This window comes from Hordeum vulgare, chromosome 4H (assembly GCF_904849725.1).
Source record: "Hordeum vulgare subsp. vulgare chromosome 4H, MorexV3_pseudomolecules_assembly, whole genome shotgun sequence".
Lineage (NCBI taxonomy): Eukaryota > Viridiplantae > Streptophyta > Magnoliopsida > Poales > Poaceae > Hordeum > Hordeum vulgare.
In genome coordinates this window covers 270,931,226-270,943,882 of record NC_058521.1, presented here as the reverse complement: position 1 = coordinate 270,943,882, position 12,657 = coordinate 270,931,226, and the positions used below count along the sequence as shown (strand labels likewise).

At 43.7% G+C, this 12,657-nt stretch overlaps 1 protein-coding gene across 1 annotated transcript; it reads left to right on the top strand.

Annotated features, from left to right (window-relative positions):
- Positions 1-11,223: 11,223 nt before the first annotated feature.
- On the top strand, positions 11,224-11,932 carry LOC123450453 (UDP-glucuronic acid decarboxylase 4-like). Its single transcript, XM_045127697.1, has 5 exons — positions 11,224-11,268; positions 11,390-11,473; positions 11,572-11,646; positions 11,728-11,767; positions 11,814-11,932. The coding sequence occupies exons 1-5, from the start codon at positions 11,239-11,241 to the stop codon at positions 11,930-11,932; spliced, it is 348 nt and encodes a 115-aa protein (XP_044983632.1). The 5' UTR covers positions 11,224-11,238.
- Positions 11,933-12,657: the final 725 nt, after the last annotated feature.

Sequence of the window (12,657 nt, the reverse complement as noted above, 5' to 3'; positions counted from 1 at the left end):
TCGGAGAGATATTAACTAAGTATAGGCCATTTAATAGCTAAGTTAGGTGGAATAGGTCATCTTGGAGCTACATAGCCTTATTATGCCATTTAGGAGAGAACTTAGCTAAGTATAGGTCATTCTAGAGCTAACTTGGATAAAATAGGTCATTTTGTAGCCAACTATGATTATTAATCCATTTTGACCTTATTATGTCATTTTGGAGCTAAAGTAGTCATTTTAATGAGCTAACCAAGGTTCTTATGATGTTTTACCTAACTATGCTAATTATGTCATTTTGGAGGATAATTAGCTAAGTATGTCTTTGTTGGGGAAAATAACCTACGTAGAAGAAGAAAGAGAAGAAGCAAGTAGAGAAGAAGCACGAAGAGAAGAAGAAGGAGAAGAAAAAGAAGAAGACGAAGGAGGAGGAGGAGAAGGAGGAGGAGAAGGAGAAGGAAGAGGAGAAGAAGAAGAAAAGAAGAAGGACAAGAAGAAGGAGAAGGAGGAGAAGAAGGAGAAGGAGGTTCTCTCCTCCTTCTCCTTCTCCTTCTTCTTCCTCCTTCTCCTTCTTCTTCTTCGTCTCTTCTTCTTCTTCTTCCTTCCTTTCATTTTTCCTCTTTCTTCGCCTCTTGTCCCCTTCTTCGGGCTAACTTTCCTAAGAATGCCTTCTTAGAGCTAATTATGTTATTTCGAGGATAATTAGCTAAGTATAGGTCATGTTTTATTAAATAGACCATTTTGGAGCTAACTAAGCTAATTATGTCATTTAGGTGGAAGCCTAGCTAACTATAGGTCATTTCGGAGATAACTTGGGTAAAATGTGTCATTCCGGAGCAAACTATGCTTATTAAGCTATTTTGGATCTAGCTAAGCTAATTATAGGCCATTTAATACCTAAGTTAGTGGGAATAGGTCATCTTGCAGCTACGTAAGCCTTATTATGTCATTTAGGAGAGAACTTAGCTAACTATACGTCATTTTTCATTAAATAGGTCATTTTGGAGCTAACTACGCTAAATATGTCATTTTGGTGGAAGCCTAGCTAACTATAGGTCGTTTCGGAGCTCACTTGGGTTAAATATGTCATTTTGGAGCTAACTATGCTTATTAAGCCATATTGCAGCTAAATTGGCTAATTATATCTTTTGGGTGGAAGCCAAGTTAAGTATATAATATTCATGAGCTAACCAAGGTTCTTATGCCATTTTGAGCTTATTATTTCATATTTAGCTAAATTGGTCATTTTAATGAGCTAACCAAGGTTCTTATAGACATCGGGAACATCTAAGTGGGTGGTCTAAAATGTGGTGGCACTTAATAAACGACATCCCAACCTTTGAGATTTGGATCAGTTTGACAGGCCCACGTTAGATAGAAAACTTGTGTCGCCTTTTGAGTCATAATATAGACATCGAGAACATCTAAGTGGGTGTTTTGGTTGATTTCGACTAGTCCTATATGTTCATGAGTCCTTCTAATCTCCCTCGGCTCAAACCAATAACATTTGAAGACTACGACGGTCGGTGGGTTTTCATCATAGAATAGAAGTTCATAAATTGCTTCAACTCTTCCATAATACTCGGTGCCTCCTTCGCTGATAGCAGAGACAGAACAATTTGTAGTCTTTAGGTCGGGCATAGATAGCTCTTTGCCAAAGGTACGAAAGTGATACCCGTTGATGTTGTATTTGTCAAATGAACGGACCTTATAGTCAAAACCATTAGCGACTTGTCTCAACTCGGCGTCCATAGACTCTGCATCAGCCTACAAGTTTAATACGAAAGAATGGATGCATTAGCCGCAAATTAGACCAAGAAATCACATGGGCCCTTAATGGTAATTAATTACCCTTTGTTTGAACCAAGAGATGAAACCGGGATAGTCGCCTCCATGCTTTGCGATAAGCTCATACTCTTCGACGGAATCTGTTTCGATGACCGCTCCATCCGAGAATTCGGCGACGTATCGACTATATCAAATATCCGGGAATAAGAGTAGTTCAAAGCAATTGGAAGTTGCGGAACAATAGTTTACCGAGAACTTACTCGATGTACGGCCGCACTTCTGTTAGGTTGGTGAAGATATACAATGAAATGGTCTGCCATTCTTCGACATCCAACGATTTCCCTTTCGAAGCAACGGATGGTGCGAGCTTACCTTTGAATAGGCTGAGGTTGGATCGAACTTTTTTTGGCTTGCCATCATTGTACGGAGGTTTCGGGTTATGCAAATGATGATTTTTGGCTTCGTAGTGTGCTGTCACGAAGTTTGCCGCCTCCTCAGTAATGAATGCCTCAGCGATCGATGCTTCAATTCTACGTTTATTTTTACACTTAGCTCAAAGCCTCTTCTGCATCCTCTCAGTTGAGTAGCACCATCGATTTTGAACGGCCCCCCCATTCTTGCCTCGGTCGGGAGAAGCAAAATCAAATGTTGCATTGGATTAAAGAAGCCCGGTGGAAAGATCTTTTGTAATTTGAAGATCAACTCCGGTGCCAACTCTTCCATTTCATCTAGCACGCCAGGTGATAGTTCTTTTGCACAAAGAGAACGAAAGAAATAGCTCAGCTCTGCCAGTACTAGCCATTCATCCTCAGGGATAAAGCCACGCAACATCACCGGCATTACCCGCTCAATCCATATGTGCCAATCATGACTCTTGAGACCAAATATTTTAAATTTCTCAAGACTCGCTCCCCTCTTTAGATTTGCAGCATACCCATCGGGGAACATCAACCGCATTTTCACCCATAATAGCATTTCCCTCATAGCTGGCCTTTCAAGATTTAACTATGCCTTTGGCTTCGCTATGCTTTGCTTTCCTTTTCGTTGTCGCAAGTTTTGCAACGGTCTATCACATAGAGCCTCCAGGTCGATTCTAGCCTTAGGATTATCTTTTGACTTCCCCTCAATGCGGAACAATGTACCAAAAATGGCCTCCGCAATATTCTTTTCAGTGTGCATCACGTCGATGTTGTGTGGGCAAAGGAGGTCTTTGAAGTAAGGCAGATCCCATAAGCATGACTTCTGAGTCTAGGCGTGTTCCGTATTATACCCTTTGAAGTATCCTGGATGCGAAGGATCAGGCTCGAGAGCGTTTAACTGATCAAGGGTCTGTTGGCCTGTCAACGCAGCTGGTGCATTGTTTTTGACAACTCTACATTTGATGAAATTCTTCTTGTCTTTTCTGAACTTATGGTCAGGATCCAGGAATTGTCTATGCATGTCAAAGAAAGAATACTTGCGACCAGCCTGATGCCAACGGAACTGAAGAGCTGCCTTGCATGTGGTGCATGAGAACCTTCCATGCACACACCAGCCAGCGAATAGCGCAAACGCCGGATAATCATGCGTCGAGTACATGTACCACACGTGCACTTTGAAATTTGTTTTGGTAGCCGCGTCGTAGGTCTTGATCCCATTATCCTAGGCTTCTTGCAACTCATCCTTAAGCGGCTACATGTACACATTCATATTCTTCCCCCGATAGTTGGGCCCTGGAATTATCAACGTCACGAAAATGTTCTTTCTTTTCATAATCTCTCCGGGTGGCAAATTTAGTGGAATGACAAATACAGGCCAATAACTGTATTGTGTTGCCGTCATACCATAGACATTGAACCCATCCGTGCTGGTGGCAACTCTAGGTTGCCTTGGATCTTCTGATTTATCCTTATGTAATGCATCGAAGTGCCTCCACGCAAAACCATCTGAAGTGTGTACCAGCATCTTGTTCCCGTCCGCATCTAGTTCGGTTCTTTTGCCCAATTTGTGCCATGTCATCTGTCTGGTCATCTCTTCGACCATGAAAAGACGTTGAAGTCTTGGTACGATTGGCAGATACAGAAGAACACTAATGGGGATTTTGGTTTGATTCTTCTGACCCATACCGTTGTCTACCACAATATACCTGGAAGAATTGCAAATGGGGCAATAGTTCAAAGCCGCATACTCAAGCCTAAATAAGGCACATCCATTCTCACAGCCATGTATCTTCTCATAGGGCATTTTAAGTACACAGAGGATTTTCTCTGACTGGTACAGGTTTGCAGGCAGTACATGGCCTTTGGGTAGAAAGCGTCCAAATATCGTCATCATCGCGTCGTAGCATTCTCTACCTAGGTTGAATTGAGCCTTCAGAGCCATTACTTGCACGATGGCATCCAGCTGACAAAGCTCAGTCTGCTCGTGCAGAGGACGTTTTGAAGACTCCAACATTTCATAGAAGGCCTTTGCAGATTCCTCCATCTCATCGTCTGAATCCCGAGAATCATCAAAGTCTTGCACCATGTCTTCAATCCCGGTACCCTGCTCGTCGGTGCGACGACGAATCACCTCAGCTCTGGCACATTGGTCATACTCACCATGAAAAGTCCACACCGTATAATTAGGAGTAAAACCCCACTTCTGCAGGTGTTTACCCATTTCAAACTCTGTCTGCTTTTTCCAGTTGTCGCAATTGGGACAGGGACACCATGTTTTTTGCTGGCCATTTGCAAATGCGGCTCTCACAAACCCCCTGGTTTTTGTTAACCATTCATGGGTCATGTCTTTCTGACTAGGGTGACTAGTGTACATCCAAGCACGATCACTCATGTTGCCTAGCTACCTACGGGGGCACAAGAAATAAATATATAATTCATCCTCTATATTCATACGCTAATCAAGTTTGTCAATTTTATTACGTCCATGCAACCTACACGCTAATAGGGAAAGATAGGTCCTAATCCCACCCGAGTATGTGTAGATTGGGTTCGTTTTCCCATGCTTTCCTCCAGATGCGACGCAGAATTTCGGCGGCACCTCCCCGCTGTTCTCCTGATACACGTCTCGGCAATAAGTACAGAGGATGTGTACCCGGAGAACAACAGGGACGCACTGACAAAATTCTGCATCGGATCTAGAGCACAGCATACGGGAAAACAAACCCAATCTACACATACTCGGGTTGTCCATGGATAATGTTGGACAATTCGAAAGGATGGCGGTTATAAATATGCAAAGAAATGCATATTTATAGATGTCGCCCTTTCGAACGGGAGACGCATACTGGTTACGCATACTCATGATTGAAGAAACCTATAGCTAGCAAGTTTCATCGGCACGAAGACCGGGACAAAGCAAATTAGGGGGGTAGGAGGAGAAGTCATTTGTGCTCACCAACAAACGCAAGGGCGGAGCTCGTCCAACGCACGTGGAGGTCGTCGAAAAACTACACATTGAAATTCACACGATCAACACAAATATGATGTTTTTAGAATTAACATGGTGGGGCGGAAGCTGCAGCAGCCACATGAAATAATAGATTCTCTAAAGGTGCAAATGTGAGATTGGAAAGCAGCGAACGAGACAAGGGTGTCAGAGCCGGAGCCAAAAACCATCCAGAAATGGGAGCCTCCTGTCAATGGATGGGTAAAAATAAACCCTGATGGCGCGGTCTCGAAGCAAGGAACAAACGGTGGTGGTGGGGCAGTATTCCGGGATCATAATGCGATGTTCTCGTCCGTAGTTAGCCATTTCTTCCCAGGCATTGCTGACCCCGAAGCGGTAGAAGCGTTGGCGTGCAGAAGGGCACTATAGGTGGCTGTTGGTCCTAACATCCAATGAGCACATTTGGAACTGGATAGCAGGGCACTGGTGGTGAAGATTAATCATCCAGATAGGAACTTGTCTACTGTCGGCCCTTGGGTACAAGATAACAAGACAATCCTTAATTCTTTCGATGAGTTCAAGGTCAGTTGGATTTGTCATTCGGGTAATATGGCCGCGCATAAGGTAGCTAGGGTAAGTGTAGGGGAGCTTCGTAGTGAAACTTGTCTGCTGTCGGGCCTTGGGTACAAAAAATCTACTAATTAACTAACTAAATATAACAACTAACAAAACTATCAACTAACTAAACAGAATGTACCAACTAACTAAACTACCACTAAATCTACTAATTAACTAACCTACAAACTAACAACTAACACGAACAAGATCCAAAATTTGAATGGGCATTACCACTAACAACTAACCTAACTAACCTAATTAACAGTAGGTAATTAACAACTAACCTAACTAACCTAATTAACAAATTATACAAAAAAGGAAAAAATAGGGACTCATGGGAGGGGGGCGGCCGGGCGATGAGGACGGCGCAGGGAGGACAACCGTAGAGGAGGAGGGGCGCGGGGAGGAGGCGGTACGCTGGTTGGAAGGGGTAGTGGTGGAGGAGGGGTGGCGCGGTGGTGAAGGAGGGGGTCGTGGGGAGGAGGAGTGCGTGGTGGTGGAGGAGGGCGCGGTGGTGGATGAGGAGGCGGCGCGGCGCGGCCTCCTTGGGCCGGAGCAGCGGGACGACGGGGCGGCACGGTGCGGCCTCCTTGGGCCGGAGCAGCGGGACGACGGGGCTGCGCGGCGTGGCCTCCTTGGGCCGGAGTAGCGGGATTCGGGGTGGGCTACGTGGGAAGCTACGGTTGGAGGGGGTGGGCATTAGTGTGGTTGGTGGGCCGCCCCTTTGCCGTCCGCCGTGCTCCCAGGCAGACGGCAAAGGAGTCCCAGGCAGACGGCAAAGGGGCGGGGTGGGGCAGGCATCGGGTGGGGGCAGCCGATAGTGTGGTTGGTCGGCCGCCGTCCCCTTTGCCATCCGCCGTGCTCCCAGGCAGACGACAAAGGAGTCCTAGGCAGACGACAAAGGGGCGTGGTGGGTGGGGGTGGGGTTTCGGCCATTTGGGGGGGGCTTTGCCGTCTGCCCACCCTTTGCCGTCGTCCAGCGGACGACAAAGAGGTGGCCTACGGCAAAATAAACATTTGCCATCAGCCACCTCTTTGCCGTCAGCACTGTGACAGCTGACGGCAAAGAGTACCTTTGCAATGCGTCAGCAGACGGCAAAGGCCAGGCAGACGGCAAAATTCTGAATTCCAGTAGTGAGAAAGTAGATTAGTAACATAATAATTTCTCTTCTTGTCCTCTGTAGTGAATAAGCCACCCAACTCAATGAGTTTGGTCAGGTGTGCAATAGCATCGTCATCTTCTCTGCCATAAAAAGGGTGAGCTTCAACTGTGGATATAAGTGAAAGATCGACAGAGAAATCAAAATCAGCATCCTCAATCCAAATAGGAGATGAAGCAAACTTAGGATCAGGAGTAAACTTGTTCTTCATAGAATGCTTTTCAAGCAGCTACTTAACAGAAGCAGGGTCAGAGTCAGCACACTTTGTAAGTTCCCTGCATAAATCATCATCAAGTTCAATATAATCATCATCAAGAATTATGTCCTTCAGACCACTTAAGTCTGGGTAACCAAAAGATCTACCAATGGGGTAGCGTGTAACACGAAGTTCAATTCCAGACTGCTTAGCAGCCTTAGAAATCAAAGATTCCATAAAGTAACCAAGTAAACTAGGCTCATCAATAGTAGTGGAAGCATCATCAAAAGTATCAGGCATAGTAACAAAATTGGTAGAACCAGCATGTGATGGTGGTGAAGCAAACTTACTCATAACAGAAGGTGAATCAAGCGTAGCGCTAGTGCAAAGAACCGTACCTTTTCTCGTAGTGGATGGTAAAATTGGAACCTTGGGGTCTCCTTTCTTACCCATAGTGAATAAATCGCAGAAAGCAAAATAACTCCAGGTATACTTGTAAATAAATCTGTGCTCCCCGGCAACGGCGACGGAAAAAGGTTTTGATAACCCACAAGTGTAGGGGATCGCAACAGTCTTTGCGGGTAAGTTAACCCAATTTAGTGATTCGACACAAGGGGAGCCAAAGAATATTTATAAGCGTTAACAGTTTAGTTGTTAATTCAACCGCACCTGAAAGATACTTGCTTGGCAACAAAATATAGTAGCAACGGTGATATGGAGGTCATTGTGGCAACGGAAATAATGGTGGCAAAGCAACGAAAGTAAAACAGTGAAAGTAAAACTACTTGTGACGAGCAGGATTAAAGCAATGTAGGCTAAGGAGATGGATGGTTGGTCATGGATGAGAGATATCACGTATTTAACTTGGGGCAAGGCACATAGAAAAGTAATGATCATCTAGGCATATATGAAACATTACACTACAAGAAATATGCTCATACATGACGTTTTTTAAGATGTCTTTGACGAATTCGTCATAAATCTATGACGATTTCATACGAGATCGTCGTAAACCATTTGAGGGGATCAAATCTACATATAAATTACGACGATGTGAGTCAAAAATGTCGTAACTTCATAAGATGAGATCGTCATACCTTTTACACGATTATAAAAATGTCGTAACATGAGGATAAGAAGAGACAGCCAACCAATGAAACGTGAGGAACCTCCTCCACACGGATCACCCCACGAGATGCGATCTGAACCATCCATCAACCGCCCATCCAACGGTGAAGCATCTCCCAAAAAACCAAACCCTAACTATCCGATCGGGACACCCCAGCCCTCACACACAGCCACACACTCCTCCCTCATCTCCATCTCTCTCCCAAACGAACCCCTCTCGCCGCCGCCACCAACGGTGCCCTGATCCATGCGACCTCCGATGCGGATCCCTTTGCTACACTCCTCCCCTATCCCGTGCTTCTTCCCACCCACGCGCCTGAGTCAAACCCTACCTGCGCGTGCAATCCCGCGGCCGCCCCGATCTACGAGATGTGACGCGCAGGGGAAGAGGAGGTTTCCCCGATCCGGCGTGCTGCGAGGGCACGGTGTGGGCCAGCCTCGACACCGACGAGCTCATGGCGCTCATCCACGGCTCAGGGGCACGCCGAGTGGATGAGGGGAGGGGAGGGGTGGGGATTTGGTTTGTGATTTGTGGATTTTCGATCCGAGCGGCAATGGGGTTGCTGTCGCGGCCGGAGGAGGTGCCGGCGCTGGTCAGGCTCAAGGTTGCGGTGGGGCGGATCACGCGCCAGATCCTGCTTGAGACACACTCGGCCTTCGCCTACGAGATGCTCTAGCGGGTCTCTCACAGCTTCGCGCTCGGACCCAAGCTCCGCAATGCCGTAAGCGCTCCTTCTTCTCCCTTCCCCCCTTCAACCCTAGATCCCCTCCGATCCCTGGAATCCCTGAGGCACTCACGGCCGCTGATTTGGACCCTTCCTGCAGGTGTGCGTCTTCTATCTTGTGCAAGGTCTGGTTCTGATTCCGCCATGGATTTGATTCCTTAGTGCTCGTTCCGGGATCCGATCCGGTCTGGTCTCTTGTCTCCTCTCCTCTCGCTTGGATTCGATTCAATTGACCACCATTACTATGTATGTAGATCTTGCTAAATATTTTCTCATCTACTGCTGCTAGTTGGATTCGTAGCTGTATTGCACATACTACTACTAATATCGATTGATCGATTACACGTTCCTTTGGTTCTTTGTTAGCGCTACTAGTACTACTCCTACCATATACCAGTGTTGATATATTGAGATTGATTCTGGTAGTTCAGGATGTAAATGGACATATTGCTGGACATCATGGGACTTACCCGCGGCAACTATAATTTTTTATACGGGATTATGTGGAAGTCCACTTAATATTTATGTGGCTAATGTGGTGTCCACATATTGCCACTAATAAAATTTGCGCTTTCTCACATCTCAAAAGAATTCAGCATTTACACATATTCGTACTTTCTCACACCTCAAAAGAATTTAGCATTTACACAGATTCCGTATGGACCAAATAGCATCCAGATTCAGCCTTTACACTTCAGTTTGTATCTACAGATGTATACCTCAACCCGAGTCTGGATCTGCAAAATAATGGAACTAACCAAGGATCAGATAACTAATTAGCATGAATCAAACATAATTTATTCTAGAGTGGAGCCATCTCAGCAGCTCTGAATAAGGATCAGTTTAACACTATTCTCGCACCAATTTTTCTGAATAAGAAATTCGTCGTCTAAGAGGAAAGGATTGCTTCTCTTCTATCCGGGCATAACTAGCATTTCCACCGCACAATCAAGCAGATCTGCTTGCACATACTCTGGAAACTAGAATGAATTGTTTTTTATGCTTCAAAATATTAGTGGTACAATGTTCCCAAACACCTGAAAATCTTAAATAAAACCACTATAAATTATGCGAGGGAGTGTTGGTGCTGTTGGCTAAGTTAGTTCACTGCATGTTTATAAGTCCTGAAGATCTACGAAACTGTGCAAATGTGCAATGGAAGGCGATGTAGTATACAACAAAAACTTTCCCCTCCTATTAGTAGGATTATAGTAACAACCACATGCTTCACGACATATTGAGAGATGATACCGCTTGCACTTTGAATTTCTCAATAGATCATTTTATCTACATATTGATAGAAGTAATGAGAATCATAAATGCATTAGACAATACGTGTGTGAGTTGCAGGTAATATACAGGTTTATTTCGCATCCAGTTCCTGATATTTTTAGCACTGTAGTTACTTTTTGTTATATGTTCTCATTAACTCAAAGTAAGCTTAATTGCACTGATAAAATGATCGTGTGTTGCAAAATTATTGTGATAGAAACGCACATATTCTTTCTTTGTTAATCTGATTTACACCATTGCCTTGTGGTTTTCCATTTATGTTTACTTTCATGAAGTCTAGTACTTGGTAACTAAAGAATGCTAAAATCGCAAGATATTTAAACTGATTTTTCAAGAGTTCACCGTTCGCTTTATTGCAAGTAAAGCTACATCGATCGTATCTGTTGGACCGCAGAAATGTCTTGCCTTCAGCATAGATCGTGCTAAATTTGCTATCGGTGGTGAGGTATGAGATTTTACTATGATACTACCTCCTTTCTATTACTTGGTTACATTTTTCTTATATATTTTTTAAACTATGACATCTGTTATCTGTGCAAGCTTTCACCATCATAATTACTGTGATTCCATTCCTTTATGCTATTTCTTGGAGCTTGTTTATATGTTGTGGTTTGCTTTGTCAATGCATTTTCTTTGTCAACTAGATGACAACCTTTTTATATTAGATGAGTAAATGTAATTAAATGTGCTATTGATCTTAAATTTGTAAAAGCTGGTACTTTTTCACATGTAAGTCGATTTTTGATGCATTTGATATCCTTTTTCACATAAAAGGATGGATGTTTGTTGGGCTAGATTGCTACAGCTAGTCGTTGCTCCATTTTATATGAATGCATTTGTCATGTACAGTTTAAAGTCATTACATATAGAACATAGTATTACTCTTTCTCCAGAGAAGTACCACTGATGTGTATGTATGTTTCTCTGGACAACAGGTGTCAGGAGTTCCTACGACGAGGGGAAGCGTACAGCTGAAACCTTGACCATGGACTACCATCGTGGTGCCAACCTTGAGGTATTTTGTCATTTGTGTTTTACTAATATATTGTTGCAAGCACTGGAATTTCCATTCCATCTGTATAAAAATAGGTCTGTATGTGTAGTGATTGCTGTATTTTGTTGTGTTCACTATTCAGGTTAGGATTGCTCGGATCTTTACCACCTGTGGCCCGCGCATGTGGATTGACGATGGCCGTGTTGTCAGCAACTTTGTTGCTCAGGTAAACACACAACGTTGTTTCTCTGCTAGTTTAAAAACCGCATGTTTCTTTTCATTTCCGAACTAACACCCGAATGCTCTATGTTAATATAATGGCAGGCGCTAAGGAAGGAGCCTTTGACGGTTTACGGTGATGGCAAGCAGACGAGGAGTTTCCAATATGTTTCTTATTTGGTAGGTCTTATCTAACCATCAATGAACAATAATTATGGCTATGCTATCTGGAATGCGCTTTCTAAAATAGCACTCTTCCAGGTTGAGGGGTTGATGAGGCTGATGGAAAGTGATCACATTGGGCCATTCAACTTGGGCAACCCCGGTGAGTTCACCATGCTGGAACTGGCCATTCAACTTGGGCAACCCCGGTGAGTTCACCATGCTGGAACTGGCCAAGGTTGTCCAGGACAGCATCGACCATGATAGTGAGTTCAATAACACTATTATGATGATGGTGTGCTGAGAAGAAGATGTGAAACACTTAGACGACTGACACCTTTTTTGGTCTTTGATGTATCTAAAATCGAGCTTTTTAAAACTGATGCTAGGCATGCCATCACTATATATATATTGTTGTAGAGATGCTTGATGTGCTTCTGTTATTGTGGTACACAATGGAGTTTGTCAGCTAAGCATATGATGTTACAGGGAGATGCTACTGAGATGTCACCCATCGTTGAAGTATCTTAAACCGAACTTTTTTAAAGGCCAGGGATGCAAATCTAGTTGCATCAGTATACTCCAGTGCACTCAATTTAATTGTCATCTTGCCAGACGAGACGTAGTAGTTGAATCTAACCATATAGTAGTAGTAATAAAAAATATTATACGTTTTGGTGTGGCCAAACTGTTGTACATTATGTTTTTAGTAAGGAGATCAAGTTCTTAACACAAACTTGCTAAGTTTTGAACACTAACTCTAATATTTTTATATTTATTTCCGTTTGTTTGATTCATGTGCAGTGTAATGTTCTTCTACGATGGCAAGTTGTCGCATTTCGAGCATGTCTCATAGGAGAGTGGAATGAAGTCCCTTGTACTGTTGGGATAGTAGCAGATGTGTCATTGTTCGATTGTGTAATTCTGTCCGTTCTTGCTATATTCATGTGTAAGGAAATGTATTCAGGAGATGAGTTATTGTGTTATGTAAACCTGGGAAATGTATTATGTGATGTTATATGATGGATG

Excerpts from the sequence above, each read along its gene's own strand:
- LOC123450453 (XM_045127697.1), top strand. The coding sequence starts at position 11,239 with ATGGACTACCATCGTGGTGCCAACCTTGAG. Across the intron at positions 11,269-11,389 it reads ATCGTGGTGCCAACCTTGAG|GTTAGGATTGCTCGGATCTT; the intron begins GTATTTTGTCAT and ends TTCACTATTCAG. Across the intron at positions 11,768-11,813 it reads GATGGAAAGTGATCACATTG|GGCCATTCAACTTGGGCAAC; the intron begins GGCCATTCAACT and ends CATGCTGGAACT.